General features: G+C 46.8%; 1 protein-coding gene across 2 annotated transcripts; it reads right to left on the reverse strand.

The window, feature by feature from the left end:
• Positions 1-183: 183 nt before the first annotated feature.
• Positions 184-17,042, reverse strand: eml6 (EMAP like 6; the record flags this gene model as incomplete). 2 transcript variants are annotated; one of them, XM_083905862.1, is made up of 41 exons in its annotated part: positions 184-208; positions 630-730; positions 811-964; positions 1,259-1,362; positions 1,459-1,621; positions 1,958-2,130; positions 2,230-2,418; positions 2,515-2,629; positions 2,793-2,950; positions 3,759-3,967; positions 4,052-4,279; positions 4,785-4,883; positions 5,253-5,382; positions 5,455-5,533; positions 5,604-5,730; positions 6,372-6,573; positions 6,648-6,815; positions 6,889-6,977; positions 7,233-7,364; positions 7,446-7,598; positions 7,695-7,836; positions 7,912-8,039; positions 8,115-8,226; positions 8,627-8,829; positions 8,907-9,007; positions 9,439-9,532; positions 9,635-9,740; positions 9,825-10,011; positions 10,106-10,206; positions 10,456-10,562; positions 10,642-10,809; positions 10,906-11,115; positions 12,526-12,782; positions 13,186-13,323; positions 13,412-13,613; positions 15,258-15,393; positions 15,469-15,657; positions 15,743-15,811; positions 16,326-16,424; positions 16,505-16,664; positions 16,846-17,042. In XM_083905862.1, the coding sequence occupies 41 exons, from the start codon at positions 17,040-17,042 to the stop codon at positions 184-186; spliced, it is 5,904 nt and encodes a 1,967-aa protein (XP_083761988.1). The 2 variants fall into 2 exon arrangements, with proteins under 2 accessions (XP_083761988.1, XP_083761989.1); XM_083905863.1 differs by having other exon boundaries at positions 4,052-4,248; positions 4,781-4,883.
• Positions 17,043-17,501: the final 459 nt, after the last annotated feature.

A 17,501-nucleotide genomic window follows, 5' to 3' on the forward strand; every position in this document is an offset into this window, starting at 1 on the left:
AAAGGCACATTCCGACAAACAAACAAACAAACACGGCTACGTCAAACACCTCCACACTTTCACAATAAAAGCTTCTCAATGTACAAGGACAGACGTCGCAGCGTTGAACCCAGGGCTCGGAGACACTTGTACTTCCTGTGTGCAGGACACAAGTGCAGGTGCAGCCTCAGCCTCAGGGGGCGCTCACTGACACTTCCACACAAATAAACTGAGACAAACAGAAGAGAGAAAACAAACGTTAGCATTAGCCTCTTAGCTGCTAATGTTACATTCTTGGAAACTAGCATTAGCGTTTGGTAACTAGCATTAGCTTCTTGGTTGCTAGCATTAGCATCATGTTTACTAGCATTAGTGTCAAGTTTACTACCATTAGCATTTGGTATCTAGCATTTGCATCTTGGTTACTAGCATTAGCTTCTCAGTAATTAATATTAGCATGTTGAGCTAACTGAACAGAGAAAAGAGAACAAAGAGTGAGTCGGTGTTGAAACACTGCCCTCTGCAGGCAGACAGCTGCAAACACAGCAAAGACAGAATGTATTTCTTCGATTTGCGTCTCAGTTTTTTCACGTTGCTTTGTTTGTTTTTCTTTATAAACACAAAACAAAGTTCGCCACGTGTTTATTTACCTGCAGTCGCTGCCGCCAGCGCTGACCACGAACTTGTCGTCACAGGAGAAGCGAACGTTGGTCACATGAGCAGAGTGACCAAAGTAACGCTTGTGTTTCGCCTGTGAAGAGAGAACAAACAGGTCAGTACGCCACCTGGTGGACACACAGACTCAGTATTCAAGGTGCAACGCCTTCTCACAAATTTTTCAGAACAGGGGAAATCAAAGAGCTTGATGAGTCCGAAGTCGTCTCCCGTCACCAGGCTGACGCCGGCGTGAGAAACACAAGCGCAGTTTACGTCGGCTTTTTCTGCGTTACGAGGCCAAACGCCGACAACCTCATCGCCCAGGATGCTAACAAACACAAACCAGCAGGGGTCAGTGTTTCTGGCCCAACATTAATCATTCATTCATTCACTCGTTACTGTCTAACAAGAAAACCAGGTGTTTATGCATTAGCTTCATGTATTAGCATTAGCTTCTCTGTTACTGGCATTAGCGTAGCATCTTCGGTCCATTTGCTAGCGTCGTAATTACTCGTGTTAGTCACTTATTAACAACATTAGCTTTTATGTTAGTGGTGCTAGCTTCTTGTTTATTAGCATTAGCTTCTTGGTTACTAGTGTTAGCTTGTCGGTGTGTCCTCACCTGGTCCACGTCGCCCAGGTGATCCTCTCGATGAGCGGCTGCTCCGTTACGATCTTCCCAGACGGAACTTCGTGAACCTGCCGGGCGTACGAGCTGGTGGACACCTGGGAGAGAGAGGGAGGACACGAAAAGTCTTCAGCAGCTATGTCACTGTTGAGGTCAGAGGTCACAGGAAGACACACAAGTTCAGGCCGACTCACCTGGATGTGTCTGCTGTCGGCAGAGAAGTCCACCTGGAGGACGAAGCCGGGAATGTCCTTACAGTATCCGATCCGGTTCAAGGACGGTCCCAGAGTCAGGTCATAAAAGTCCACTGCACTCTCAACAGAACCCACTGCCAGGAACCGGTTATCTGGACTGAACCTGGACCACAAGGAAACCAGAGAGACATGGTCAGCTGCTGAGACATGTCCTAACGTCTGTCCTAACGTCTGTCCAAACGTCTGTCCTAACGTCTGTCCTAACATCGGTCCTAACATGTGTCCTAACGTCTGTCCTTACATCTGTCCTAACGTCTTTACTAACATCGGTCCTAACATGTGTCCTAATGTCCGTCCTAACTTCTATCCTGAAGTCTGTCCAAATGTCTGTGCTAACATCCGTCCTAACATCTGTCCTAACTTCTATCATAACATTTGTCCTCACATCCGTCCTAACGTCCGTCCTAACGTCTATCCTAACGTCCATGTCAAACGTTACCTGATGTCCTGGATGGAGACACTGCGGTCTCTCTTCTTTCCCCACACAGTGAGTGAGTTGACGAGCAGGACGATGAACTCTCCGTTCTCTGTGCCGATAGAAACCATTTCTCCGTTGGGACTGTAGGAGGCGCACTTGGCAGGATGACCCAGGCTGACTTTGTTCAGGAGTTTCTGACCGAGAAGAAGGAAAAAGACGGTTTGAGAGAGCAGATTTTTAAATAAAAACATTCTTTATATCCACCAGCTCTCAGAGAGGACGTCCTGTGAGACCTTGTCGGCCAGATCCCAGATCCTGATGGTTCCGTCGTCGCTGGCTGAGATGAAGACGTCTTTGAAAGGGTGAGTGGCCAAACCCCAGATCCCTCCCTGAGTGTGTCCGTTGATCATGGTGTTGGAGGCGGCGTTCTTCTCGCCGACCTCGATGATCTCTCCGTCTTTGGTTCCCACCAGGATTTTACCCTGGGTTTTTTTTTTTATTCAGGAGACAAAGAAAACGAATGAAACCTTTTGAGGCTCGTGAGAAACCTGAGTCCAGCACAGACCGAGACCTCGTACCTTCCCTCTGCAGACCGACCGCACGTTCTCCACCGGCTGACCCGTCTCCAGCTGGAACGCTCGACAGCGCTTCATCTCCTGGTCCCAGAGCTTCACAGCTCCGCCCTCTTTGGTCCTGTGGAACAACAACAACCAACATCAGGAGTGGGAGGAGTCACGAGTCCATCTGCTGCGCGACCACAGACCAATTCAGTTTGGTACAGAACGCTATGTAATACCAAGAACCAGCAGTTCCATTCTTTGGCGCCCTTCATGGGCCTACTGTCATGGTAACTCACGGTCGCTCCTTCCCTCCCGTGACGATGAGTCCATCCCTCAGAGTGGTGTACATGGTACAGACCGGGCCGCTGTGCGCCTTGGCCACCACGCGTACCAGGAAGTGCTCCCTCCACACGTACACGTCTCCGTTGATGGCTCCAGTGAAGGTCAGGTTGTTCTGGATCAGACAAACACGGAGTTAGATTCAAACCCACATGACCAGGTCTGGTCTCATGGTCTCATGGTCTCATGGTCTCATGGTCTCATGGTCTCATGGTCTCATGGTCTCATGGTGTCATGGTCTCATGGTCTCATGGTGTCATGGTCTCGTGGTCTCGTGGTGTCATGGTCTCATGGTGTCATGGTCTCATGGTCTCATGGTCTCATGGTCTCATGGTCTCATGGTCTCGTGGTGTCATGGTCTCATGGTCTCATGGTCTCATGGTGTCGTGGTCTCATGGTGTCGTGGTCTCATGGTCTCGTGGTCTCATGGTGTCATGGTGTCATGGTCTCATGGTGTCATGGTCTCGTGGTCTCATGGTCTCATGGTGTCATGGTCTCATGGTGTCATGGTCTCGTGGTGTCATGGTGTCATGGTGTCATGGTCTCGTGGTGTCATGGTCTCATGGTGTCATGATGTCATGGTCTCGTGGTGTCATGGTCTCATGGTGTCATGGTCTCATGGTGTCATGGTCTCATGGTGTCATGGTCTCATGGTCTTGTGGTGTCATGGTGTCATGGTCTCATGGTCTTGTGGTGTCATGGTGTCATGGTCTCATGGTCTTGTGGTGTCATGGTGTCATGGTGTCATGGTGTCATGGTGTCATGGTCTCATGGTCTCGTGGTGTCGTGGTGTCATGGTGTCATGGTATCATGGTCTTGTGGTGTCATGGTGTCATGGTGTCATGGTGTCATGGTGTCATGGTCTCATGGTCTCGTGGTCTCGTGGTCTCGTGGTCTCGTGGTGTCAGGTGAGTAGATCTTACAGCACCAAAGGCCACAGAGAGCATGGTCTGCATGCGTCCGTCCTCCACCAGGCCGATCACACCTTTCTTATAGAGCAGCGATCCTCCGACCAGAGTCCAGAACTTGATGTGTTTGATTCCCACCGACACAAACTGAGTGTCAGAGTCTGGTCTGAACTCCACCACAAAGATCCGCTCAGCGTGACCTCCTTTACTCGTCACCTTGGTGCCTGGAAGAGAGGAGGTCAAAGGTCAGGTTATGATGTTGTCATGTGATCTCATTCAGAGTTTGGACCCTCACAGAAACCCAGTACCTTCCTGCCACCTCCACACAGTGATGGTGTGTTCAGGTTCCACTCCCACAGACAGCAGCAGCTTCCCTGTGGCGCTGAAGTTCACGTAGCCCACGCCTTTAGCGTGAGAGCAGCGGAGGATGGACAACGTCTGCTTGGTCATGGCGTCCCACACATGGATGGACGGGGACAGACCTGCAAGACCAGAACCAGAGAGACTCCATAGTTTAAGAAGAACAAAACCAGGACCTGAGAACATGAGGAACATGAGTAACATGAAGACATGAGGAACATGATGACATGAGGAACATGAAGAACATGAGGAACATGATGACATGAGAAACATTAGGACATGAAGACACAAGGACATGAAGAACATGAAGACCTGAGGATTATGAAGACCTGAGGAACATGAGGCAGATGAGAACATGGGGAACATGTGATCTTTGAAAACAGGAAGTCAAAAGCTTTATAGTGTGGTTGTGTGAGGTAATAACACCAAATCAGCGCCCCCTGCAGCTGAGAACAAGCTTCACTATTAAACAGACTTTTCCAAACCACTCACTCTTCCACACCAAAAGAGAGATGTCTTACCTGGCAGCTCACTGGTGTCACCTGGTGGTGATGATGATGCAGTGACAATGAGGAAGCAGTGGAAAAGAAAAAAAGTGCAATGGGCAAAAAGCAGCTGAGTCATGGATGAAAATCATGACTCATGACGTGTCTTATTCCGTCGTACGTTTATCGTACTCACCGATCTGTCCGGTGGCGATGATGTTCTGATATTTCGGGTGTTGATTGACAGTCAGACAGAGGATGTCGTCTGTGTGTTCCAGGTAGAAACTCTGAGTTCCTGTTAGAACAAGAACGTTACATCATCAGCAGCAGCAGCAGAAGCAGAGTTCCCCTCAGAGTTCCTCTCAGAGTTCTCCTCAGAGTTCCTCTCAGAGTTCCTCAGAGTTCCTCTCAGAGTTCCTCTCAGAGTTCCTCTCAGAGTTCTCCTCAGAGTTCCTCTCAGAGTTCCTCTCAGAGTTCTCCTCAGAGTTCCTCTCAGAGTTCCTCTCAGAGTTCCTCTCAGAGTTCTCCTCAGAGTTCCTCTCAGAGTTCCTCTCAGAGTTCCTCTCAGAGTTCCTCTCAGAGTTCTCCTCAGAGTTCTCCTCAGAGTTCCTCTCAGAGTTCCTCTCAGAGTTCTCCTCAGAGTTCTCCTCAGAGTTCCACTGACCGGCGGACAGGTTCTGAACGACCACGGTAGCTGCGGTGTGGAAGACGATGTCAGCTCCATCGTTGAGGTAATGCAGGTTGTTGCGACAGTCGAATCCTCTGTAGCCAAAAACATGGTCCAGGACCAGTTCCTAAGGAAAAAAAGAGGTTCTGAAAGAACGTCCAGTGACGGTGAACTGACGTCAGCGAGGCGGCGCACTGACCTCCACCACTTTCTTCTTCTTGGTCACGTTGTTCTTCAGAAGTTTGTCTGGCAGCGGCGCAGCTCGACTCACAGGAGGTCTGAAGGAGACAGAGGTCAGAGGTCAGAGACCGTTCACATCATCACTGCTCAACGATCCAGCGTCAGTACCTCTCATCCACAGGGAGGTCTTTGTGCTGCAGGTGAGGTTTGGTTCCTGACATGTTCCTGATGCTGGACGAGTAGATCTTTGTGACGTAATCCACTGCTTTCTCTCGGGCGACATCGCTATCATAACCTGCAAACACAACAAGTCCGCAACAAATCCTCAACAAGTCCTCAACAAGTCCTCAACAAGACCTCAGCAAGTCCTCAACAAGTCCTCAGCAAGTCCTCAACAAGTCCTCAACAAGTCCTCAGCAATCCTCAGCAAGTCCTCAACAAGTCCTCAACAAGACCTTAACAAGTCCTCAGCAATCCTCAACAAGTCCTCAGCAATCCTCAACAAGTCCTCAGCAAGTCCTCAACAAGACCTCAACAAGTCCTCAACAAGTCCTCAACATGTCCTCAACAAGTCCTCAACAAAGCTGTGTGCTGACAGTGGTCCTGGTCCTGCTGCAGACCAACTGATCAAGACCCTGTTGCTCAGACTGAGGATGACGGCATGATACCGCTGCGGTGGTGTCACATCTGACTGAAGAACCCAGGAGGTCTGAAGGTAGTCCATAAACCTGCACAGTTAGCCCTAAACATCCAGAGCTAGTCCTTAACCCTCCACTGCGAGTAAAACCTTGACAACCTGCATCTCCAAAGGAAGTCTCAAAACCTACCCTCCCATCCTTAGACCACCTGAGGTCGTACCTGAGCCTGAAGAACCAGTCCCTGTGCTTCTAGAACTGGTCTATAAACGTTCTTGAAACCTGTGTCTGTGAGCGTTACCTCCGTCCTCCTCGGTGTCATCGTCCGATTCCTCGCTGTCCACAGCTTTACTCTCTTTGTGACCCGGTGGCTCTCGTGTCCAGATCATCAGAGCGGTGTCAGCCCCGCCCACTGACAGCAGCACTGAATCGTCATTGGACCAGCGGATGTTGGTCACGTTGGTGCTGTGACCCACGTACTTCTTAAACTTGGAGAACTGTCCCTGAGAACAGATGTAAACATAAGAAACTCAAAGACAAAGGAGAACAAACGTTGTGACGACTGTAAGACTCTTACTCTGGAGGGGAAGCTGAACAGTTTCAGGAAACCGAAATCATCTCCGGTGGCGAGCAGTTTGCGATCTTTGGTGAGCGAGGCAGCGTTGACGAAGCTGAGCGTCGGCCATATTCCCTCACAGGTTGGACCTAGAACCGAGGTCCAGCTCGCCCACTCCAGCTTTTCAAACTGAAAACAAACAAAAACACTGGAGCAAACGCGTTCATCGCGATTATCTGTGAAATGTTCAAATAAGGCAAACCTCGGCCACGCTAATGCTCTGTTTACGTCCCCGCGGCGCCTCAAAGAACAGCTGCTCTTTAGCTCCGGTGTTCACCTGCAGTAGTTTACCTGTGGACGGAAACATGGGCAGATGAAGCTGTAAACCTGTTAGCATTTAGCCTGTAATCAATACAGTTAGCACCTGACATATTCTTCTACCATGCTAATGTTTAGCATTGGACAGGTATAATTTCCTCCAACTCAAGACCAGTCCTTCAAACCCAGTCCTGACACTGAAACTGTTTTGTCCCTGCAGTTGCCGAGCTAACAGGGAGAGTCATCAGTTAGCATGTTAGCTTAACATTGTTCCAGGTGTGCGTTCACCTCTGGAGTCCCAGTCCATGTGGGTGACGTAGCTGCCGGCTCCTTTACAGATGCCCACTCTCTTACTGGTCAGGACGTTATAAATGTCCACGAAGGAATCGTGGGACGCGACGGCCAAGTATTTCCCTGCATCTGAAAAAAACAAAAACACACACAGGACGCTGTGAGCCCCACCCACCTGCAGCCAATCACCTGTGCGCTGCGTTCAGGTACCTTGGGAGAAGCGGATGTCAGAGATGAGCTCTCTGCGGTGATGGAAGGTGACCATGTCCTCCAGAGTGTCCGCGTTCACAACCAGGAAGCTGCCGTCGTTCAGACCGACCGCCAGCGCTTTACCGTCAGGAGAGAAGGCACAGCACCGCCCACCTGTCATGTGACACGCAGGTGAGACACCTGGGAACAGGCACGGCCCCGCCCACCTGTCATGTGACCCGCCCACCCGTCATGTGACGCTGAGCTCACCTTTCTTGAGTTTACGGACCGCGACCATGCGATGATTGGCTGAAAGTTCCCAGATCCTCAGAGTTTTGTCGTCGCTGACGGTGGCGCAGACAGGAAGTAGAGGGTGAGCTGCCAAGCCCCAAACCTCACCCTCCATGTGACCCTGAACACAACACAGGTGAACACAGGTGAGATGAAGCACAGACCAGCTCAGGTGAGTCCTGGTCTTCAGTCTCACCTGGACCAGCAGGGTCATGGATCCGCTCTTGTCGATCTCCAGGATTTCTCCGTTCTTCGTCCCCAGCAGAATGTGTCCGTGTCCCAGAGTGATGGCTCTGATGGACGGGTTGTCCTCCAGCAGCAGACCTGGTCCACAGCCACACAACGGTCACTGACGGACGCTAACGGACGCTAACGGACGCTAACTCAGGAGTGACTTACCTTTGGACGAGGCAGACAGCGCCGCCCTCTTGATGGCGTAGGTCTTCAGGCATCGCTCAAACATGTCGTCCCACAGCTCAACGATGCCGTCCTTCCCCCCCGTCACAAAACCCTAGACAGTGAACACACCGCGGGAAAAGACCAAGTTAAAACTAGAGTGGTGATAGTCGACGACTACTAGTCCATGCGCCCACATTTTTAAAATATTTGTCAAGTTATCACGTTGACAAGGTTGAAAAGTGCCGTTTTTTTGGAAACAGGCACGGCCTTTTCAAGTGCAGCCGTGACCTTGGAAAGTAGGTCAAGGTCACCCGTCTTCGAACTTGTCCAAGATACTTGTAAGAGGCATGAACAGTGCCAGTTTGACATCAACATGTCGAATATTTGTCAAGTTATCGCGTTGACAAGCTCGTAAAGTGCCATTTTGAATGATCAGATGAGTGGATGAATGATCAGATGAGTGGATGAATGATCAGATGAGTGGATGAATGATCAGATGAGTGGATGATGACCTTGTCCAGGGAGCACATGGCGAACACAGGGCCGTCGTGGGCTTTGATGGTCTTGATCAGCGTGGTCTCCCTCCAGATGTAAACGTCTCCGTTCGTAGCTCCAGAGAAGACGAGGTCCTCGGATCGACCGTAACACGCCGACATCATGGTCTCCTGTTTCCCCAGGTTCCCGAAGATGCCGCGTTTGAAGGTCAGACCGCCCCCTGCAGGACGAGGACGGAGAAACCGTTCAAAGGTTTTCAGAGGAAGGAGTCGGAGCCGGTGAGAGAAAGAGTTTCACCTGAATGTTGCCAGAACTTGATGTGTTTCATTCCCACAGAGACCAGTTTGTCCATCCTGAACGGATTACTCCTCACCACCAAGATCTTGTCTTTGTGTCCCCTGAAGGACACAAACCACACAGGTGATGTGTTCAGGTGTTGTGTGTTCATGGTGCTGTGTTGCGTTCAGGTGTAGTGTTCAGGTTCAAGTGTTGTGTTCAGGTTCAGGTGTTGTGTTCAGGTTCAGGTGCTGTGTTCAGGTTCTGGTGTTGTGTTCAGGTGTTGTGTTCAGGTTCAGGTGTTGTGTTGTGTTCAGGTTCAGGTGTTGTGTTGTGTTGCGTTCAGGTTCAGGTGTTGTGTTGCGTTCAGGTTCAGGTTCAGGTGTTGTGTTGTGTTGCGTTCAGGTTCAGGTGTTGTGTTGTGTTGTGTTCAGGTTCAGGTGTTGTGTTGCGTTCAGGTTCAGGTGTTGTGTTGCGTTCAGGTTCAGGTGTTGTGTTGTGTTCAGGTTCAGGTGTTGTGTTCAGGTTCAGGTGTTGTGTTGCGTTCAGGTACCTGGCCTTGGCCAGTCTCTCGCCTTTCTTCCAGTCCCAGATGACGATGGAGTGAAACTCGTCGATTCCGACTGAAATCAAACTTTTCCCGTCGGCTGAGACGGAGTTCAGAGGACACACGGAGACAAAGAGACGAAGACATGAGACAGAGACATGAGACGGACTGTACCATGTGACCGAGGGACACCTGGAGTTACCTGTAAAGTCCAGAGCACAGACTCCTCTGCTGTGATGTCCCTTCAGCAGAGACAGACACTTCAGAGTCTGGATGTCCCACACGTGGACGGCTGGGTCTCTGCCCACCTGCACACGCAATCACAGATGCTAACAGATGCTAACAGGTGCTAACAGGAGCAGCCACTCAGCGTGTGGGCGGGGCCAGCGTACCTGAGCGGAGGCCACGTAGTCTTTGAGCGGGTGGACGGCGAGGCTGAGGACGTCGTCGTCGTGTCCGAGGTAAAACCTCTGACTGTGCTGCAGACGGTTATAGACCACGACCACGGCGGCCACGTGGTACACGACCTCGCCCGTCTGCGCGTAGAACAGGTTATTACGACAGTCGAAGCCGCGGTACCTGCAGGAAGCAGGAAACAGGAAACAGGAAGCAGGAAGTGTTAGAGGACAGGCGTTTGTTGTTTTTTAAATGACTGTCTGTGTTTGGTTTTCACCCGTGAACAAACTGCAGGTGAAGCCCCTCCTCCGGAGCTTTCTGACGCTTCAGGGAACCAATCAGCTTCTTCCTGAGCTGAGGTAAGTCCTCCTTATACACCTGAAGACACAGAGACAGACAGGTGAGACAGAGACAGGCACAGAGACAGGTGAGACAGAGACAGGTGAGACACAGAGACAGACACAAAGACAGGTGAGACACAGAGACAGGTGAGAGACAGAGACAGGTGAGACACAGAGACAGGTGAGACACAAAGACAGGTGAGACATAAAGACAGGTTAGACACAAAGACAGGTGAGACATAAAGACAGGTGAGACATAAAGACAGGTGAGACAGGTCCAGGTCACCTGACGCTCGTAGGTGATCTGAGCTTCCTGTTCGATGTCAGAGTCCAGCTCCGGGACGTCGGACACGTCAGAGTCCGACTCTCCACTGTTGGAGTCGGCATAACCTTCTGATGACGCCACCCAGAGGAGAAACATGGTTATTGCAGGCTGATGAAGACGGTGGTGTCAAACTAAAGCAGACTGTACCCTGTAGGAGAGGCTCCAACACGCCGTTCATCACGCCTTCAGGCAGGAACCTCCACTGGAAGACGGCGTGGTCGGCTCCGCCCGTGCTCAACACCCACTGCAGGTCACTGGACCAGCGGACGCTCGTGACGTGAGCCGAGTGACCGATGTACTTCTTGAATTTAGCTCCTGTTAGAGAGAGAAAGGTTCAAGGATCCAGGTTCTCCTCAACGTTCTAGAACAACCCGAGACCTTCAGACCCGCTGAGGTCCAGCCGTCACTGACCTTTCTTCAGACAGGGAAACCTGAAGAGTTTGACGAGGCCGAGCTCGTCTCCGCTCACCAACGCCGCGCTGCTGTAGTTAGCGTCCACGGAGTTCACGTTGGTGACGTTTGAGTATTTGGGCCAGATCCCGTTCACCTCGGCGCCGATCACGCCAGTCCACGTCATCCAGTGAATCCCCTTCGCTTCGTCTTTAGGAACCAGCTTCCCGGCTGGAGGCGGGAGAGGGTCAAAGGTCAGGAGGTCACTGGGGTTCAGGCGGAATCCAGACATAACTCTTGTGAAGGAAACTAAACTAACTGATCTATCCACTGAGTCTGGGGGGGTTAGACACCCTGATTAACACTCCAGACCCCCTGAAAGTCTCAAAGGCAAAATTTGAGGGGGGTTTAAACTAGGGCTGGATGATTAATTTAATTCATGATTTTGATTTTTTTTTCCAAAAAATAATTTATTTTTTTTCCAAAAAATGTTTTTATATATTTTTCTTGGAAAGCCGAGATCTCGAGTTTCCAAAAAAATATGGTAAGATGTTTTGTTTTTTTTCTTAAATGGGAAAAAAATATTTTTTCAAAAAAAAAGAGGAAAAATATATATATATATATATATATATATATATATAAAAAAATATGGTTAAAAAAAAAAATTCCCCCAAAAAATATGGGAACATTTTTTTTTCAAAAAAATTGAAATATATATATATATATGAATAAAAAATATGGTAAAAAAAAAATATGGAAAAAATATATTTTTTCCCAAAAAAATGTATGGAAAAAAATATTTTTTCAAAAAAAGAATGTATGGAAAAAAATATTTTTTCAAAAAAAAAGAGGAAAAATAAATATATATATAAAAAAATATGGTTAAAAAAAAAAATTCCCCCCAAAAATATGGGAACATTTTTTTTTCAAAAAAATTGAAATATATATATATATATATATATGAATAAAAAATATGGTAAAAAAAAATATGGAAAAAATATATTTTTTCCCAAAACATTTTATGGAAAAAAATATTAAAAAAAAAAAAAATGTATGGAAAAAAATATTTTTTCAAAAAAGAGATATGGGAAAAAATATTTTTTTGGGAAACTCGAGATTAAAAAAAAAAAAAAATCTTCATTTTTTTTTCCTCATGTGCCTTCGGGAGCTCCGTCATTTCTGGCTGTTCTTTTAAATGATATTTAAAGTTGAGTTGATTCAATAAATACTCAAGTTACTCAATAATTAAGTCTATTAATCATGATTTCAATATCAGTCAAAAATACAAAAATGTTACAGTGTCATTGAAAAACATGTTTTTTCCCTAAAGATCTTTGTCATTTCAGTTTTACATATATGATCTACATACATAATACACTCTGCATGTTTTCTTATCCTTTATAACCAGACAAAATGTAAATGATCTTATTTGTAATTGTGTATTTTTAATGTTTCAATGAATTACTTTCCAAATGGTGCTGTGGAAAAGGCCCAAACAAGCCCACATCTGACAGGGAAGATACCAATACTGCAGGGTGGCACCTGGGGAGGTGAAACCCCCCGATTATAAATATCATAAACCTGTCACAGAGGGCGGGGCCTGTGCCTAAAGGGGCAGGGCTAGGCCACCGCAGATGTTACCTGGCATCCTGTAGAAGAGCCGCTCTCCGGCGCCATCGTTGGTCTGCAGGAAGCGACCGTCCACAGACCAGTCCAGGTGAGTGATGAAGGAGGACGAGCGGCTGCACTCGCCCACCTTCTTGTATCGCTGGGCTACGGCGTAAACGTCCACCAGGCCGTCGTTAGATCCCACGGCCAGGAAGGTTCCGTCCGGGGAGAACTTGAGCTCGTGGATCACCTCCTTCCTGTCCTTGATGTGGACGACCTCGGTCATGTCCCTGGAGACAGACATCTTTTATGTTTCAGGGTTTCGCCCAGAAAACCTCCTAAGCCCGGTGGCTCCTCTCGGGTCCACCGGCGGCACACAGTGTTTTATAAAAAGTTCACAGGAAATTTTTAATTCTGACTATTATGTGTTAGGGTAAGACATTTATTAACAATACTTAAACACCAACTATAGAGTCTTACAAAAAGACACTCTTGAAATTAAAAAAATAATATAATTTTTTTTTCACTTAAGTTAAATATTAATTAAGTAATCGGCCAGTGAATCCTTGGGGGGGGGGGGGGGGGGGCGAGTAAATACACTGGGGTAAACCCTGCGTTTGAACCTGGTCCAAACACAGAGTTCCTCGCGGCTGACGTGAATACATCCGTTAGCATTAGCGTAAGTGAGCTTACCTGACGCGCAGCACGGTGAAGGATCCGTCCTTCATGCCCAACGCCAGCTGAGAGCCGTCGTTGTTGAAGGAAACACTTCGCACAGATTCCTCCATGTTACATCGAGCCAGCAGAGTGTGATCGGGGAGACTCCACAACCTGAGGCGCACACACAGGTGACACGTCGACCCGGGGAACACCTGAGAGGGGCGGGGCAGGACGGGGGGGTGGGAGGAGTCACACTCACCTGACGGAGCGGTCGTCGCTCCCGGTGACGGCGACCGGCTGTTTGGGGTGAAGGTCGAGCGCCCACAGCTCGCCCTCGCTGTGACCCTGCATCAGCAGAACCGGTTTGTCGCGATCCCGGACCATGACCTCGAAGATCTCGCTGTCCTGAGTTCCTGCCAGGATGCGGTCGGCCTTCCAGCAAACGCTGCGGATGGAGAGACCTGGAGGACGTCGGACAAGGAGAGGACATTCAGAGGACACAAAGACGGACAAGGAAACAGAGCAGTACCAGCAGAAATCCTGAGGAGGGCAGTGTGGTGTAGACCAGTGTTGTTTTAGTCATCAATGACCATTGTGTGAAATACAGGGGGGATTGGGGTTAGACCCCCTGATTAACACTCCAGACCCCCTGAAAATCTCAAAGGCAAAATTTGAGGGGGGTCTAAACTAGGGCTGGACGATTAATTTAATTTTATTCATGATTTTGATTTTGTCTTCTCACTATCATAAAAACATTATAATCCAAGAAAAACGATTAATGCGCCGCACGGTGCGGCGTGTATATAAATTCCTATGCTCCAAAAAACACCTTGAATGCACCTGTTTTGAAAAAACATGCTTTTTTTTTTTTTTTCCTATTATTTTTGAAAAAAATATTTTTTTCCATATTTTTTTGGATACTCGAGATATCAGCTTTCCAAGAAAAATATGGAAAAAAATATTTTTTTCAAAAATAATATGGGGAAAAAAAATTCCAAAAAAATATGGGAAAAATATTTTTTTCAAAAAAAAATATGGGAAAAAAATATTTTTTTCAAAAAAAAATATGGGAAAAAAATATTTTTTTCAAAAAGAAATATGAAAAAAAATTTTTTAAACATTTTAAATATATAAAAAAAAAAATTAAAAAGTTTTTGGGAAACTCGAGATTAAAAAAAAAAATATGGGAAAATATGGGAAAAATATTTTTTTCAAAAAAAAATATGGGAAAAAAATATTTTTTTCAAAAAAAAATATGGGAAAAAAATATTTTTTTCAAAAAAAAATATGGGAAAAAAATATTTTTTTCAAAAAAAAATATGGGAAAAATATTTTTTTCAAAAAAAAATATGGGAAAAAAATATTTTTTTCAAAAAGAAATATGAAAAAATTTTTTTTAAACATTTTAAATATATAAAAAAAATTTTTAAAAAGTTTTTGGGAAACTCGAGATTAAAAAAAAAAAAAATAATAATAATTTTCTTCATGTGGCTCCGTCATTTCTGTCCGTTCTTTTAATTTATATTTAAAGTTTAGTTGATTCAATAAATACTCAAGTTTTGAAATCAATGAATATCGTGCCTATTAATCATGATTTCAATATCAGTCAAAAATAATTGTGACTAATATTTTTGCCATAATGGTTCAGTCCGAGTTTAAACATGTTACAGTGTCATTGAAAAACATGTGTTTTTCCCTAAAGATCTTTGTCATTTCAGTTTTACATATATGATCTACATACATAATACACTTTGCATGTTTTTTGTTTTCTGATCCTTTATAACCAGACAAAATGTAAATGATCTTATTTGTAATTGTGTATTTTTAATGTTTTAATGAATTGCTTTTTCCAAATGGTGCTGTGGAAAAGGCCCAAAACAAGCCCACATCTGACAGGGAAGATACCAAAACTGCAGGGTGGCACCTGGGGAGGTGAAACAGTATTGTGCAACAAATGGGAGACGGACTATATCGAAAGACTATACTTCTTTTTAAAACTAGACTAAAACAATCACATATAGAAGTGACTAAAACTAATGAGCATTTTCATCCAGAAGACTAAGACTAAATCTAAGATGGCTGTCAAAAACAACCCTGGTGCAGACCTTTGTATCCCTGCTCAGCTTCTCTCAGGTCGATCTTAGTGATGGGTTTAAAGTCCACGTCCCACAGTCGGATGCAGCCGTCGCGCCCCCCGGTGGCGAATCCTTCCTCACAGGCGTGCATGCTGAAGATCCCGGCCTACAACCAAGAAAACAACCCGTCAGTACGTCTGCTTCCTGTGGACGGTCTGAGGACCAGGTCTTCAGGACTTACCCCGTGTGCCGCCTGGACCGTCCTGACCAGCGTGATTCCTCGCCACACGTAGACGTCTCCGTTCAGCGCTCCGGAATACGTCAGCTCGTCTTTGGGGGCGGCGGCGACGCACAGGATGGTCTGAAGGTCGCCCGTCTTCCCGAAGATCCCTCGTTTAGGAGTCAGAGCGTTTCCACACAGAGTCCAGAACTGAGGACACGGGAAATGTGATCACCAATATCATCAATACATCACCAATCAATCATCTGATCCAAACATGGACGCCACGTCTCACCTTGATGTGTTTGACGCCGCAGCTGACGAGACGACTCGACTGGAGAGGATCCCAGGTCACGTCGAAGATCTGCAGGGGATCCATACAAGGCTGATCAATCGATACAAGACTGATCAATCGATACAGACACTGATCAATCGATATAAGGCTGATCAATCGATACAGAGACTGATCAATCCATACAAGACTTATCAATCGATACAAGGCTGATCAATCCATACAAGACTGATCAATCGATACAAGGCTGATCAATCGATACAGAGACTGATCAATCGATACAGAGATTGATCAATCGATACAAGCCTGATCAATCCATACAAGGCTGATCAATCCATACAGAGACTGATTGATACAAGCCTGATCAATCGATACAAGGCTGATCAATTGATACAAGGCTGATCAATCGATACAGAGACTGATCGATACAAGGCTGATCAATCGATACAAGCCTGATCAATCGATACAAGCCTGATCAATCGATACAAGGCTGATCAATCGATACAGACACTGATTGATGAAAACATGTTTTCTGATGAGTCATCAATAACCACAGGTGTGTGTGTGTGTGTTTGCTGAGTCATACTCTGTCTGAGTGTCCCGTTGCCGTGGCGATGACTCGTCCTCTCCTCCAGTCCCAAACACACACCGTGTTTTTCGCGTCCAAACCGACCGAAACCAGACGCTGCAAAAAAAAAAGAAATAAAAGATAAATCTTCTGTTTACACACTGGTGTGTGTGTGTGTGGAGGGGGCGTGGCCTCACCTGTCCATCAGAGTCAAAGGCGAGGCAGGCGACGCCGTGCGTGTGCACGTCCCTCAGGATGGACGCCGTCTGGACGGCGTACGTGTCCCACACACAGATGAACGGGTCCTTCCCCACCTGACCCGTCGCCACCTGGATCTTATCAGGGTGAAGCGCCAAACTGTGGAAAAAAAACACGAGTCACGTGACCGTGAGCGCCACACGCAGGCAACGCAACACATCGCAACAGCGTAAAATGACTTCATCTGGAAACGCTCCGACTCACTCTTTCCTACATTCCCCACAATGCACCTGTCGACTCTGACTCTACAACCCAGGTGAGACACACCCCCCCCCCTCACCTGATGATGTCATCGTTGTGTCCCAGGTAGAACTTCTGGGTGTGGTCTCGGGTGTTGTAGACCACGCCCACTCCGGCCACGAAGTACACCACCTCCTTCCCAGCAGTGTAGTAGAGGTTGTTGCGACACTGGTGACCTCTGTAGCCGTGAATCCACTCCAGCCTCAGCTGACAGCGCGGCGCCGTCTTATCCGACATGTTAGCACGCTAATGCTAACGCGGCGTCAAACATCCACCAGGTAAAAAAAACAAAAAAAACAAAAACAAACGCATCCGATTCTTCAGCCACAACAGCCGACCTTTGACCTCTGCTGCTTGTCCTAAGGCTGATGGGTAATGTAGTCCTTCACTGTCGTCTCTTTAACTACATCTCCCATGATTCCACGCTGCAGCGCCACCTTTAGGCTGTGCTGTTCCTTTAATATTTTTTTTTGATTTTCACAAGAAACAAAAACCACTAAATTCTGGTGTTTAAACGTTAACAATCTTTTTTTTTTTTTTTTTTTTAGAAAAGTAAGTTTACGTTGATTTAGGATTTTATACAAAAGTAGAAATTATTTTATAAATGCATTAAAAATCGTTTAAAAACTAAATACAAACATGTTTTTAATATTAGTGGAAACATGTATTTATATAATATAGCATTCGATAAAATAA

The sequence above is a fragment of the Microchirus variegatus genome, assembly GCF_963457635.1.
Source record: "Microchirus variegatus genome assembly, chromosome: 19".
In the NCBI taxonomy this organism is placed as follows: domain Eukaryota; kingdom Metazoa; phylum Chordata; class Actinopteri; order Pleuronectiformes; family Soleidae; genus Microchirus; species Microchirus variegatus.